General features: G+C 38.5%; 1 protein-coding gene across 1 annotated transcript in view; it reads left to right on the forward strand.

Annotated features, from left to right (window-relative positions):
• syn2a (synapsin IIa) overlaps positions 1–8,567 on the forward strand; it is a 20,196-nt gene extending 11,629 nt beyond the window's left edge. The window contains exons 3-12 of the mRNA XM_084720725.1: positions 360–417; positions 523–614; positions 1,634–1,790; positions 3,271–3,360; positions 3,516–3,578; positions 4,255–4,397; positions 4,493–4,567; positions 4,789–4,891; positions 5,013–5,159; positions 6,303–8,567. Of these exons, the coding sequence (XP_084576851.1) occupies positions 360–417; positions 523–614; positions 1,634–1,790; positions 3,271–3,360; positions 3,516–3,578; positions 4,255–4,397; positions 4,493–4,567; positions 4,789–4,891; positions 5,013–5,159; positions 6,303–6,437 (1,063 nt within the window). The 3' untranslated portion in view covers positions 6,438–8,567. The remainder of the gene's footprint in view (positions 1–359; positions 418–522; positions 615–1,633; positions 1,791–3,270; positions 3,361–3,515; positions 3,579–4,254; positions 4,398–4,492; positions 4,568–4,788; positions 4,892–5,012; positions 5,160–6,302) is intronic.
• Positions 8,568–15,898: the final 7,331 nt, after the last annotated feature.

Genomic DNA, 15,898 nt, shown 5'->3' on the forward strand with positions numbered 1-15,898 from the left:
TGACTATATACAGTATATGTTTCTTTGGCAGATCCCCCAGCAGCATCTTTTAACCATCTTCAGAATTTGGTTTTCTTTTGAACATAGTCAAGGCTAGCATCTAACATATCTAAGTATTAAAAAGGAGAAAACTGATCGAGTTTCCAAAAGGGAGAGGACCTAGGAGGGGTCATTTATACTGCCTTTAAAACTGTTGTAATATTAAAGCTATATTAATAATTAAATCACATTTCAGGTTGTTGTAAAGTGATAATTATTATTGAATGCTAGATTTACTCTTGGACTGGTAATTAATTGGAAATCTCTATATTTCATTACATTAAAAGTTAATACATTCTCTGTGTTTCTATTTTAACCAGGGCAAAATTATTCCGGGGAAAGAAGGTACTTGGGGATTATGACATCAAAGTGGAGCAGGTATGTTTCACCGAGTCAATGATATCCATTCTAAGTACTTATGTAAAACAGAATAGAGACGTTTAAGCACTCTGTCCTCACACGCTTCTCTAATCAACTCCTCAGGCTGAATTCAGTGAGATCAATGTTGTGGCTCAAGCCAACGGGACCTGCAACGTGAATATGCAAGTTTTTAGAAATGGAACCAAGGTCATGAGGTGAGACATACACACACACACACACAAACACAGTTACTATATTCGTCACTGACATAATGCATTCGCCACTTACCCTAACCATACCCATCACAATTAAGTGCCTAACCCTAAACTAAGCCTAACTCTAATCCTAATGCTAAATCCAAGTCTTAAGGGGATATTTTGGATTACTTGATGTGGGGTTGTCTGATGTATTTATCAATAGTAATGTGTTACAGTAGATGCCGGTCGGCACGCCTCCAGTTAGGATGAGCAGGGAAGGGCACCAGCATGCAAGCTAAGCAATGTACTGCAGAGTCAGCACCAAAACATATTTTAGCCACTTAAAGGGATAGTTCTCCAAAAATCTACTCCTCATCTCATGCCAAATGAAGGTCGGGTTTTTTTTTTGTCTACAAAACACTGCTGGAGTTTCACAGGAAAAGAGTGTTGCAGAATCTCCCAATGAATTTGATTGACAGGTGACCCGTTTTCCAATGTAAAAAAACCCTTTTTTTTCCAGTTTGGTTTTTTTTTATGTTATGTTTTATGACATTGATTTTTTTTTTTGTATGGACCTTGCTTGAGTTGCTAAAATACCTTTTGTTGCTGATCCTGTCCACAGCATTTTATTACTTAGCTTCCATGCTGGTACTCCTTACTGCTTCTCCAAACTGGGGGAGTGCTGACCAGCATCTACTGTTGCACATGACTATTGATATGTACCTCATACAAACCCACTTCAAATAATCCAAACTCTATCCCTTTAACCCTCAAACAGCTCCTTACTTGTTGCTCCAGCATTTTGGCCCCACAAAGCTGGTTGGACCCCACAAGGATAGTGGTCTCCTAGCTTTTGGAGCCTACGAATTTAGTTAAACAAGCCCCCCTTCACACACACACACACAGACAAAGACAGAAAAGAAGGAAAGATTTCTCCTCCAAGTATCCACCTACGGTGCTGCTGAATGCCTGACTCATCCACGTTTCTATCAACACTTACCACAGTTTGTCGTCTGTGCCATCATTTTGTCTTCTAGGTCATTCAAGCCAGACTTTGTCCTCATTCGTCAGCACGCCTTCAGTATGACCCAGAATGAGGATTTTCGCAACTTGATCATCGGGCTGCAGTACGGAGGAGTCCCAAGCATCAACTCTCTTTCATCCATCTACAACCTGTGTGACAAGCCGTGGGCGGTAGGCACTCAGCAGCCTGGGAGAGCTTTACTGTAAAGCATTGCAACAGGGGGGACAATAACAATGATCTATTCTCTGTCTGCATGGCATTTTGTCTATTAAATAACCATAATTTCCTTTGTGAAATTACTTATGAATCATATCTTATTTATTTACAAACTGAAAAAATGAAGTGGCTCTCTTTGGTCCTCCTGAACTCACCACCATTCTGTGTCGGTTAAGTAAGACTGGCGTACTGTCATCCTTCGTGAAATAGTGATTTTTTTTCTTAACAAAATTGCCTGATATCAGACTCTCAACTCATGACACTCCGTTCCATCTTAAGAGAATCAGAGTGGGTGTATTTGAAGGTCTGGACCCAGGCAATTAGCAAAAGTAAAACCCTTCTTATCATTCCAAGATTCTGAAAAAGTAATCCATGCTTTTACCACCCTTCACATTGATTTCTGTAACTGCTTGTAAATGTACTTGCCTCCATCCTTTGGCTGCCTGTCAGTTTTCAAGTTCATTTTAAAGCCTTACTTGTCTCCAAAGCGTTTCATGGATCCCTCCTTCTTATCTGATCTTTTAATTCCTCACACTCAACCAAGGTCACTCAGGTTGTCTGACCAGTCACTTGTGGTCATCCCTTGGGCTTAGCAGAGGCTCAGGGGTGACCACGCCTTCTCAGTTGTGGCCTCCACCACATCAGATCCCCTCTACTATACTGAGTCGTTCAAAGCACAACTTTGGTTTCTGAACGTACATAAGGCAGAAATCAGTTTGCCCTTTTCATGTTAATTTGTTGAGTAAAAATTAATGCAGAATGTTCGCTGAATGAGTTAGTGTCTGTTTATGATTTGTAAGAAATCATTAATAATCTTTTAGAAAGAGTAGATGCTTATAACGTTTAAATTGAACATTATGTTAATGGATCTGGCAGGCAGTAAGGCAGGTAGTTACGAAACTCAAAAAGTGTGTATTTTCAGAGCAGTGGGCTTTTGTTTTCAGACTAACAGGCTTAGCTTTACATCGACAGAAAATTGGCGGCTATAAAAGATGATCAACTTACAGTGTAAGATTCATCCTCGATTGTTATTGATGTTGCATGTGTCCTGCATTCCTGTGGAGCTCCTGCAGCCTACAGAGCTTCCCCGAGTCTGGGGAGGAGGGGGCAGGAGGGAACAACTTACTTCAACCTTAGACTTGTATAAATATATGTACTGTATATTAAACAGGATTTCATCCCATTTAATATACAGTCTGTGGCTCCAACTTGCTATTTGGACTGCAGTTAATACATATTGCTCATTTAAATTGCTACTACTAATTGGCCTGTTATAATGTTGTTTTATTAGTTTTCGTATCACTCATTGATTTATCCTGGTGTTTCGTTTTCTTCTGCCTATGTTTGTAAAGCACTTGGGTCAGCTTATTGTTTTAATGTACCATAGAAATTTAACTTGCCTTGACTTGAATGTTTACCTTTTTGTCTGTCCAGTTTGCCCAACTTATCAACACCCACAGGAAGCTGGGTGCTGAGAAGTTCCCTCTGATTGAGCAGACCTTTTACCCAAACTACAAGGAGATGGTGAGAACATTTTATCAGCCACTTTCTACTGCATCCAAATATCATTTCAGTATTAAACAAAACACTGGCTGCAAATGGTCTGCAAAAAGCTTTGAAAACACAAGATGAAAGTGTGAAGCAGAATATAAGGCAATACCTCTTTCTGTCTTTTTAAGGTGAGCATGCCATCATTCCCTGTTGTTGTGAAGATCGGACACGCCCACTCTGGTATAGGAAAGGTATTAAGATTTTTCTTTTTGCAGTAATATGAAAGAATGCATAGTTTTGTTGTGCCATATTCCTGGCTTTTTCTTTCAGAAACTTTAGACCTATTAATTACATATGCAATTCAGGGGATAGTTCAGATTTTTTGAGTATTACCTAGAGTAGATGGTAGTTGCATGCCTCCAGTTTTGAGAAGCAGCAGGTGTAGGAAGCTAAGCAATGTACTGCTGTGGACAGGGTCAGCAGCAAAATTTATTTTTAGCCACCTAAAAAAGGCCCACCAAAGAAAAAATCTATATCAGTTAAAGTGTACACTACATTAAGAATATTTTCACTGCTTTACCTTGCCCTCACACAGCTTTTTCTGACAGAGAAGTGCCATTTTATGGCAAGTATTGCTTTCCCCAAAGCCACCAGACTCCTCTGACAAAAACAGTTACCTCACCAAACACAGGAGTTGCTCGTCTACCTCCACTTCAGCTGATGAGGTTATTTGTGTTATTGTGTGACCTCTCTGAGTCTGAACTAATCCTTTAAAATCCCACTTCAAAAAATCTGAACTATCCCTTAAAATTTAAGCAACTGGAATATTATCAGAATGTCCGTCTGCATCATGTTGTTGCCTTGATGTCTTTTTAAATCCCTAGTATTTTGCTTAGTTCATTCATATGTGTCTGTTTTTGTGTACAGGTGAAGGTGGAAAATCACAGTAAGTTCCAGGATATAGCCAGCGTTGTGGCCCTCACCCAGACATACACCACCACAGAACCTCTCATCGACTCCAAATACGACATCAGAATCCAGAAAATTGGCACTGACTACAAAGCCTACATGTATGTATTATTACATTGATTTGTTCCTTTTTTTTACTTTATAAATGAATGAGAAACTTAACTAAAAGCACCGTACTTTGTTTGCTTTACTTCAGGAGGACGTCTATATCTGGCAACTGGAAGACCAATACTGGCTCAGCTATGCTCGAACAGGTGGCTATGACTGATAGGTGAGTGTTAAATAAGAATCTTACATTCCAGTACAAAAAAGGCTAAATTAATACTGTTACATGTGAAATATTAGCGAGCAGCTATGAGTGTGTTGACCTGATTGCGTCATATATAGTAACATGTTCTGTAGAAGTGATAACAGGTGATAATTAGACTGTGGTGTCTCATTACGCTGCTGCCTACCGCTGCTTTTAAATCATGTGGTGCTTGTTTCATTTAGATACAAGCTGTGGGTTGACACCTGCTCAGAGATTTTCGGGGGTCTGGATATTTGTGCAGTCAAAGCTATCCATGGGAAAGATGGCAGAGATTACATCACAGAGGTAAAAGTGTAGTCATGCTTGAAAGCTAGAACGGCAAACCAATGTTTATGGTTTACATAATTCACTGTTGGTGGTGTGGACATCCCGTCTCTGTGCTGTAACCTTCCTCCTTGTGGTGCAGGTGGTGGGCTCCTCCATGCCCCTGGTAGGGGAGCACCAGGCTGAGGACAGGCAGCTCATTGCTGACATGACGCTGGCAGCAATGAACAAGTCAGCAGAGAAGGAAGCTAACACTCCTCAGAGACCCACCACCATACAGCCATCCCAGGTACAGTAACACACAGGCACAGGGATTACAAACAAAAACGTCATTGTTAAAGGTGCTGTATGTGACATACACATGTGCTGGCCTGGCTTGACTCGGTTTGACCTGGCACGTCAGCTCAGCACACCAGGGATTTGCGTCCCCATTATAACAGGGTTTCCTGCTTGATGAATTTAGCTTGAGTTGAGCGGCTGTGAAACGGTAGATAAACACTTAATTTCATATAAATTCTTCATATTAAAAGTCATCTGTTATTTTGTTATTTAAAAGCTTTGAATATGAAGCAGCCAAATTAGGAAATATTGGATTTTCATCAGCAGTAAATTATCACAACTCCTATCAGCTGAAAGGGGCATGAAACATTGAAGGGCGATGCTGTTGTTTGTGTCGCACGGGAAACACATGATATCCCTCCTCTTATGTTGTTGTCATTACCACCACTGTGCTTGCATACTGTAATATTTCCCTTGGTTTCATACAAAGGTTTCAGACATACTAATAAATATCACACACTGTTGTGACCTGCCATGTATTATGTAAGGAGTTTCAGCCAGTGGCAGAGTGTTAGCTAACACTAGTAAAAATGCTAAGCCAACCAAGACAGTTATCACAGTAAAACGTTCAGTTGTCTCCAATAACAACTTATCCAACAAGCTAATTAATTACCTGAAGATGTTGATGAAGTTGACAATGCTTCACTTAAAGTTTTGTTGTCCATGAAGAGTTAAGTTACACTGTTTGGACAGTGCCTGCCGGTGTGCTAACATTAGCTGCAGCTGCTGCGGGGGACAAATTATATTTCGTAGCATGGACATAATTTGGTTGGTACACTTAAAAGTACAGAATTTGCTACCCAACCCTTGGGAGGACAGCAAGGGATTCACATGCACTAACATACACGTGCAGCCAGACTGGATAAAGAGAGAAGCTCGGATAAAAACACACACAGAGGGAGTTTGACTTCATTCTCTGCTTAGGATGCCGACGAGGTTGAATGTTGTATATTGCACCTTCAAAGTAATGACAATGTCCTGTTTATGTTATTGGACATTATCAGTTATATAACACGATTCATATAATCTAGCTATTTTTAGATGTCACTGCGTCACAGTTGTTGCCGTATGAGTTATTTCTTTGTCTTTTCAGGGAACTGGCCAGAAGGGTGAGATCACTGGCGAATTCACTAAGGACAGTACTGGGCGCCCACCTCAAGGTTGTCTGCAGTACATTCTCGACTGTAATGGCGTTGCAGTGGGTCCAAAACCAGTCCAGGCCAACTGAGTCACTCAGGAGAAAGAGAGGAAGCCTCAGAGTCTCGATAACAATGACGAACAGTACCTTAGCTGAACACAAGCGCAGACGTGTGTGTGGACGCTGATAGCTAGAATCAGATGTTGGTGACGTGAGCTTGGTGCAGCTGAGTGCTGGCCTGGACTGTGTTTTTAACTCTATGCAGTGTCAAAATGTACTGTCTACTTGTTGACCTGTTGATTTGTGTGCTTGTATAGGTCACCTTTGTTCCAGTAGCTGTGGTTTTTCTTTGGGGCTGTTGTTGATGATGTAAAAAGCAGATTGTGCCTACACTGAGTTCAGTGCTGCTCTGTGCTACATGTGTGACCCAGCTATGAATCTTTTGATTTGCCCCCTAACCCCTTTCTGTTCTCTATTTTTGGTGTGTACCTTTAGATATTGTTCAAACTGTGGACTATCGTGCAGTTTGAAGTTTGTGTATATCTCAATATGTATACAGTACGTGAGTGTGTATGGCTGTAGTGGTGATTATTTTCATACTTATACTAATAGATATTTTATTTTTGTTTTGCATGATTGATACAAAGGCAGGTGCAAGTCAGTTATTAATGTCTGATCAAGTGGGATGTTCCTGAAACATCGCTGTTTTACCTGAGCTGTGTTCCCTGTGATTCATGCATTGTGAATGTGTCATAAGAAATGCATATTATTATATAAGTTCTACAGGATACATGTATTCATTACCAAACATGCATTAACACAGTGAGTGCACACTCCTGCATACATATACAGTAGAGACATACAGTATGTGGCCTTTCTTAAGCTTAGTTTTTCATCTGTAATGTCACGAGAAAAGAGATTATTTAGAGTGATTTTAGGATACATATAGAGTCACAGATAATGAATATTAAGATTAGTCAAAGATTTATTAAAGATTTTATTATGTAGGATGTTGTGCACACACACAACTTAAATATATTTGTATAATTTTGAACCAAAGAATATATTATTTACTTTCAATCAGTCTTTGCACTCCAGTAACCCACAATGTAAATATCAGCGAGGGGACTGTTAATCCTGCAGCGTGTCACATGGAGGGTATAATTTCATCAGAGAACAGCGCTCCAAGATGGTACTTATGCTTTCAAATAGCCTGTTGTAAATCACACGCCAGTGACCTGATGCTGCATTCAAATTGTTGTTGTCTTTTTGCGTTCAGTTGTGTGGGAGCAGGCTGATAATGAAAAGGTGTATAATGTATGATCTGCCAGACATAAAGTCCCCCCCCCGCAAATGCCCTCAGACTGGATACCGGCTATCATGGTGGTGTTGCCATGACAACAATACAAGTGCTCTGAGGTTTAGTGTGGACTTGTGCCCGTGTTACTGCCATTTATAAGATTCAACACCCTCATCATACTCGTTGATGCAACGTGCAATACGTATCTCTGTTTTTTAACTCAATAATGTCTTTATTTTGAAATCAGATCTTCCATTGAATCGATTCACAAAGCTATAGTCATCCACACATTGAATTTTTTTAATACACAAATGTCACAGTCGCTCAGTTGTTGTCCAGTGGCTTTTGTGGAGGCCATTTCATATATCTAAATACCCTAAATGGTGAAACAGCTAAAAAGCAACCAAATCAACTGTAAAAAGAAATCTGTACCGTTTTTCCAACAATTTGTTTGTTACTATAGTATAAAATATGTTCAGCAAGCTCTGTGTGTTCTTCTTTTTCCGAGTTGTAAAAAGTGCCATTGTATCTGTGAGCGTATCCTTGTAAAAAGCCATGCCTGAGGCTTTATGGGTGTGTTGTTTTGTTCAATAGGAAATATGCCATGGCATTGATTTCTAAGGGAGGAACATGCAGAGGTACAATAAGTGCATGGTTGGGCCTTTGGTTCAGTGATTGTGACTGAATATTTGATAAATTATAACTGGACGTTGTTTATTTGGCCATTGTGTTGAGGTGAAATGTATATCTTAAGACCTGCAGGACTGTAACTAGTAAGGGCAATGGTAACTTGCTATATGTACTTTAAAAACCGGTGTTGGACTGTTTAAATCAAGGTCAGAGTACAATATATTGTGGAAGAAATTCCTTTCTGGATATTTCCCTTCTGTCACTGGCAATAAAGCTTCCTTTGCAATATATGCTTGGTCTGTGTGTTCGTATTTTTTAAGTTGTGAGTGATACCTATGCTCAACGATGTTACAGGTTTTTATTGAGTACGTAATGAAGTGGGGAGGCCAAAACAAACATACACACTGCACAGCTTCCAATGCATGAAGTGATAACCGTATTGTGGCAGAGATAACTGTATCGTGATAAAATTCCCTCTGCTTTGTTTGTGCCTTTATTTTGCAGTGTCTGTCTTACATGTCAACACTTTGGGTTTACTGTGTTTGCAAAACCACAGGGCTTTCACAGCTGAACTAAGAATGCATAGCTAATTTGTTCAATTCACATGCGAATTCACATATATTCAGAAAGCCATGGATTCTACTTTTTCAACATTTAAAATGTTAAAAATGCCTTCCACTCAAAAAAAAAAAGTGTTTTCTCATGTTTATGTCCCCTAAAATGTCTGGCCTTGACTACACTGACTTATTTCTAGGGTCCCACTTTTTAAAAATTATAAACTATTGCGGCCCATTTCAAAGTATGCATTATCAATAAGTCTTGATGTCTTAATTTGTGCATAAATTAACATTCCTGACCGTATTTATAGCCATTTCCTTTATTAACTTATATACACAGGTTAAATATTTTATAAATGAGAAATAAATACATTTTAGTTAACAGGCCAAAGTCATGTTTTTATTTCATCTCATGGGGAAAACAGTATAGGACATTTATGCCTATTTTAAAAATGAGACAAAATAGACAATGATGCCTAAAAGTGCATTTAGGCAGAATTAAACAGGCTCTTGTTTTTTCCTCTCATCAATGAAACGATATACACATTTTAACTGTTTTATAAAAGGTGTACTGCAGATATTTTATAATCTTAAATTTGCTGAAATTCTTCAATCGACTTTTGTTTATATGAGGAACCAAATAAAATCTCCTGTGACTCACCTGTGGATCACAACCCAATTTCTGGGTATGACTACTCTAAAGAGGAAATGCTTGTGCACTTCCCTAAAGTGTGAGATTCAGATGTACCCCAGGCAAGCTAGATTTTGTACATAACAAATTCGAAAGCCAGTTGCCGCTGGCTGAAACCAGCAAAAAAAAAAAAAAACTCCCAGCACAGAGCAGACTTGTCAGCAGAGAGAGCGAGAGTAAGCATTAGCTGTGTCACCAACTGCCACTTACAAGCTAACAAACAACACATACAAATAAAAGATGCTAATTACACTTAGCACTCCGATACATCTGAGGTAAGTCGCACATCTGAATCTGACTGAGGCTGAAAAGTTGAAACAAACAGAATCACGCAGCTCCTGTTGTAAGGATTTATGTTTGGAGCACACAGGATCCCCCTCAGACTTCTGGGATACACAGACTTGCCATCTTAAATGCCTATAATCCATCTGATGTACCATAACCCAGCTGTTTCAAAGTTCATTAGATGGATTATGGGTATTTAAGATGGCCACTCTATATGTTCCATGATATGAAAGAGCCTGTGTGCTTTAAACATCATTTACCTGCATAATCCCTGTAACGGGAGCTTCTCGGGTTGTGAATCTGTTTTGTTTTTGATGTGTTTTCTTGATCCACCACCCATACAGGTGGCCAAGTCTTTCTGATGCTTCGTCTCACACTAATGCAAGCCTGTTGTGCACTGCTCTGTCCCTGGTAAAACCAAGCGAGGCCAGATCCAGAATAGACCTATTTCACAGCAGCCATTTTGGCATGAAACACGAGGGTAATTAAGGTTCCATTCATTTCAGGTCAGACAGAGTCGGGGCGCTGCTGCATCTACACACACCAGAGGGGTCAGAATATTATGATAGTGCCCAAAAATAGCATTATAGGGAATTTATGATTGAGCTGGTGTGTTGGACAGGTGTACTTAATAAAGTCTGAGTGTATATCCTGACTCGCTCTGTACCTACAAAATCATGATTCTCTTGTCTTACAGTAAAGCCCAGTCTCTGATCAGTTCCTCTGGTCTGAAAGACACATCCACACTGCGAGTGAGGACACAGTGAACGCTGAGACCAGCTTTAATGTCAACCTGTATGATTCCACAACTGCTCACCTGTATGTTAACTGAACTATACAGGTAATAGTGATTGTCACAGTTGTTCTGTCATTGAAGTGATATGAACCTACAAAGTGACCGTCTTTTACAAGTTAGATGACCACTCCATGTATAACAAGCAGGCTATTTTTGACTTGTGATTGTATTGCTTCACTAGAAATGTATTTTTTTAGTTGTTTGCTTTCTGATATCCATGTAAAACTATACCAGAAGCATTTATTATCAATAATACAGTATTATATTCACCTTCTGAGCGGTTAATTATGCATTTGTGTTTGCTAAATCATGTTCATTGTGTTTATTAGTACTGGCACTAAATAGTAGTTTGTATTTTTTAATAACGTTTAATTTTAACCCATATTGATAACTTACTTGACCCAGATAAGTTTATATTTAAACCTTAAAGTTGCAGATTCCTGTAAGTGTTTGGGTTGTGAATGTGAACTGTTCCTCTTGTGATTTAAGGTCCAAGTTATGAGATGAGATGAGGCAGAAAATGATGTCCTCGCTCCTAAAGTGCAGGAAATAAAATTTGATTAACTTTTGATTCAGATACTTACTTTTATGACAAACAAATTTTCTGTTACATTTTGTAATTACTGATGCGGGAAAGCCATCAAGACAAGTGTATTTCATGGGGGACATTTATTACTAACCAAGTGTATTCATCGTTCAGTTTGGGGTTTATTGTCTTGATTACGCCTCTATGACACTGAACAATATCTCAGAAAATTAGGATGAATGCTTAGAGACTCCATTATGACATTATTTGTTCAGTCTTATTGCTTTGTAATTTTGCCAGTGTAGTCATCAGCCAACTGGTGGCAGCATCACAACGTCCCACCAGATCCTCATTTCTTCACAGGGGAGATTTTGCGTAGCAACCGAACACCAAACAATTCACCTGAGCTGCCATCTCTGAGAGAGCACAATAATCACAGTAAGGAAGAAATAATACTTCCACATATCACACTGTAGGTATCTGCTCAGTTCTTGTTATGTGTTTCTGGATAAGATGAAAGCAGTGTGATGAGTTAGTCATTAGACAACACATCTGAGAGAAAACTGTCAATGTAAACAAGAACAGACAGATTTTCTCTTTTCGATTTGACATACTTCATGCTAGAAGGAGTTCAACTACAGCAAAACTACCTTAGTGAGAGAATTGGGTTGGGATCGAACTACATAAAAAAGGTAAAGAAAAAAATCTGACTACTTCAAACACAGCAAATATAAATGTAGTTGAACTTCTAGCAAGCTAATTACATGTAGTTACAAGTTTAATTACAAATACTTTAATTAATTGAAATGAATGAAGCCCACACCCCTGTCACCTGTCCATCCTGACAACCAATCACTTACCATTTTTCGAGTAGTCGGCCCACATCTCTGTTTTTATAAAGGAGGTAAAAGGAAAGTGATGTGTCTGAAAGATGGCATGGGATAAACGCCACATGAGTCCTCCAAAAAGACCAAATATCTCTGGAACCAGCCAATCAGTAACCTCCCTTCACGGCAGGTGAGTTGGCGAACGCCAGGTCTTCATTTCCCCTTTTTTCAGTTTATTTTCTTCTTTCACAAACTTTTGGTGTTTGATTTTCTGTTTGAGCACGGACCAAACAACTGACACCTGTCCACAGATCTCTAATTAACTTTGTTGGCGAGTTGATTTACTCTTTTTACTCTTTACTAAACTGAACCACTAAAACTTTCCCACAGATCCTAATTTGATTTGTTTCGGTGAAGAGGGTTTATGCAGGCCAAATTTTTAGATACTGAACTGAAAAAACTTCTTTCTGAGTTATCTCTGCTGTTGATTGCAGTGTTTTTATGTTGAACTCTGAAGAGTTTCAGGGAATATTTATTTTGGACTTGATTGAAAATGACTTTCTCTCTCAGTCTCTCTGGTTCTCTGGTTGTCCCGTCCATACATTGATTTATACTGAACTGACTTGTGCAGCATTGTCACCATGATTATTTGTGTCTTCACACCTGCCTAAAACTTTTGCACAACACTGTATACATATTTGCTGCAACTTTACTCACTATCATTTAACTTTTAGACTGTACTGCACTATTGGCTTGAAAACACTGGAGTTTCCCAGGAAAACATCGCTGCAGAATCTCCCAGCAGTTGAAGTCAGTGACGACCAGTTTTCAAATGTTAAAAAAACAACAAAATAAAAACATTAAATGCCTCCATACTGCTTGTCTAGTGTAATCAAAGTCCCATAAAGCCTTGACAAAAGGCGTTTGTTTGCTGTCCTGACAGTGGAGGTGCCCTGAGAGTAGAGCCTGCTGACTTTTACCATATCATTACATCACTGTAACTACTTTGTATCAGTGGGTGGTTGTCTGTTATTTCTGTCTTATTAATGCATATTGTTGGTTAATCTTTTGCACAAATAAAGCATTTTTAAAAAGTTACGTGTTGTTGTCCTTATAATAGCAATTGTACTTTGATTAAAGAAGAAGATCTATGCATATATTGGGTTTTAGTTGCTCCCAACAGTGCTGCCATTTTTGGTAGGTGAATATTCACCTGTTTCAAGTAAGTTTGGTCTGCAGGCAAACAAAACATTGAGAGAAACCAACTGAGACAGTTCAAAACTTAGTGTACTGAAATACAATCAATGTAAGTTGTGTGATGTCATTAATTTACAGCATGCAAGGTGCCTCTGAAACAGATAGACATGCAGTTATTTACAGGTTAGCATGTTCATTTCAACAGCAGTGGCCATTCATGTCAGCATTGCTGTGATTCTTGTGTTTGCTACACTGGTTTGATGAGTAAATAATTTTATGCTGTCTTGTAGAAATTAAACGCCAGGTTTATGTGCTCGCTGGTTAGGGATAACTTTGCTTATCCATTATATCACCAACAACATGTGGTCATGCCGCTGCAACGTGATTAACATGGGTAACAATGTACAACCCAGGACTTTGAACACTTTATATAAATTCCTCACCTTTTGGCAAACTTGCCATTCTAAGTTCAAAACAAGAAAAAACAGTCAGCGACTACATTGGTGTGGATCTGATGAGAAACCGGGTGGAGGGTTTAGGATGAAGTGTGTTCACTTCACAGTATTACCTCATATAGGTAGTTATCTGGTCAGTAATGTCAAAGACTACAGTGTTTTTGTAGATACATAGTCTTGATATTAGTTTTGCACACTCAAGTAAACAAGTTAGTCTAACTTTTGTGAACTTAAAATACACAAGTTAGTCTAACTATTGTGCACTCACAATTAACAAATTAGTCTAAGTATTGTGGACTCAAAATAAACAAGTTATTTTTACTTTAAAATCTCAACTTTACTTAGTTTTTCTTTTCTTTCTTTCTTTTTTTTTTTTTTTGAGGCAATGAGTTTGCATAATTTTTTATGCAGTACACCCAGCTTATTAGATTTTACAGTGTGCCCTCCGACCATACCTTCTTATTTTCTCATTATTTTACTGTGATGGAATGCTTTACCAACCCAAAATGTCAGTATTCGACATCCTGGGATTGAGACTCTTTCTGGCATGTGTGCAAACAGCAACTGACAAATTCTACATATTATAATGTCAAACAAGATTTAAGGTTAATACAGAGAAACTCTCTCCCTAAAGCAAACGAATGCGAAAACAGTCTTCACATGTCAAACTTTGTCTGGACATGATTTTGCACTTTGAAGCTCAAACATCCAAATGATGTTAACAATAAGCAAAACATGTCTTTAAAGGTAATATTGTGTATACTTGACATTTTATACATTTAATTATAGTGCACGTAGCTATATAATCCAATCGCCTAAATATTTTTAGTTTCTTTTGTCACTGGTGTGCTCATCTACTTGTTATTCATGACAGGAGAGAGACTGGTCAGAACTATGTAAACTGCTGCCAGCCATCAGTACTGGTACGCTGTCTGCCTACAGATGTCCTAAGAGTAATTGATGTTGCTGCAGAGGCCCATCTACATCCTGATAAGAGCAGGAGTTTACTGAGAAGTCTGATATACTGGAGCTAGATTCAGACTATCACATCTGTTATTTGTCTTTGAACAGCAGATTCATGTTGTTTACTTCAACAAATATCAGCAAACATCTCCCACAGATAAAATATGCTCACCACTATGTACTTCCAGATGGTACTGATGTTTTTTTTCCCCCCTCCCCATAACAAGCAGGCTGACCTGGCCTGGTGATAGTAAAAGACTCTGGAGAACTCAGAGGAATGACACCGTGGGCCCTGAAGCTCCAGCTGAGGTGCTTCAGTCTAGACTCCACCCAGCTGTCTGCCAAGCTGCTGCACAACATGAGCAACCCGTGCCCTATGGGGGCACAACGCACTGACCATCTGCTGGAGAACACACAGAGGAAGAGAACCGCTTCTGTCTCTTAATGAAGGAGAGTGTGATAAACATGGGCTTCATACAGAACATAACATAACAGCACAGCATAACATAGCAGAATGCATCGCAACACAATGTAACATAATATAAACATATATAGATATTTTGGAAAATGTATCTGTTCTTATTTTGTAATATATCTAGGCTAAAATAACACAGTGTCATGTTTTGGTTTTTTCCAAAATACAACCTTTATTTTCCCATTTCCACTCTCTAACCACTGAGACACATTGCCCATTTAGGATATAAACTTAAAAAAAAGTTTGAACAGTTGTCTCTAACTTTGCATACAAAGTTTTTTTTTTTAAAAAAAGTGGGAAAAAAAAGTCAATACAATACAATAATTATTCAAAATTATAAAAAAAATACTTACTACTAATGCTTGAAACAAATCTAATCTTTGAATAAACAATGACCTATTAACATTTATATACAAAACATCCCATTCCTGTTTTTATACTATCTTTCCTGCAGTAGCAGTATCTTATCAGGTCTCAAAACTACTGCAAGTCTATTTCTTGAACTGTTAAAACTGCTTGCAGAAAATCCCTGAAAACATGGGTACACCGGTGAATTAATCAATAATACACATTTAAGAGAAACATAAAGAGTAATCTATATTTCACACTTTCATATTATTGATTATCTATAGAGTATAGGCATCAAAACATAAGTATATCTTTGAGTGACTGTGCTTGGTTTATGCTCTTAATCTGAGCAATGTATCCTCCAGGATGCAGACATATCATATATGATTATCAACGCTGTGAAAACCTAAAAAAGCTGTTTTCTCAAAAAGGATAATAGGCATGGGAAATAACAATTTGTTTTTGATAGTAAATTTTATTAGTAAAATGGGTCTCTTTTTT

Source organism: Lutjanus erythropterus, chromosome 6 (assembly GCF_056507025.1).
Source record: "Lutjanus erythropterus isolate fLutEry1 chromosome 6, fLutEry1.hap2, whole genome shotgun sequence".
NCBI lineage: Eukaryota > Metazoa > Chordata > Actinopteri > Lutjaniformes > Lutjanidae > Lutjanus > Lutjanus erythropterus.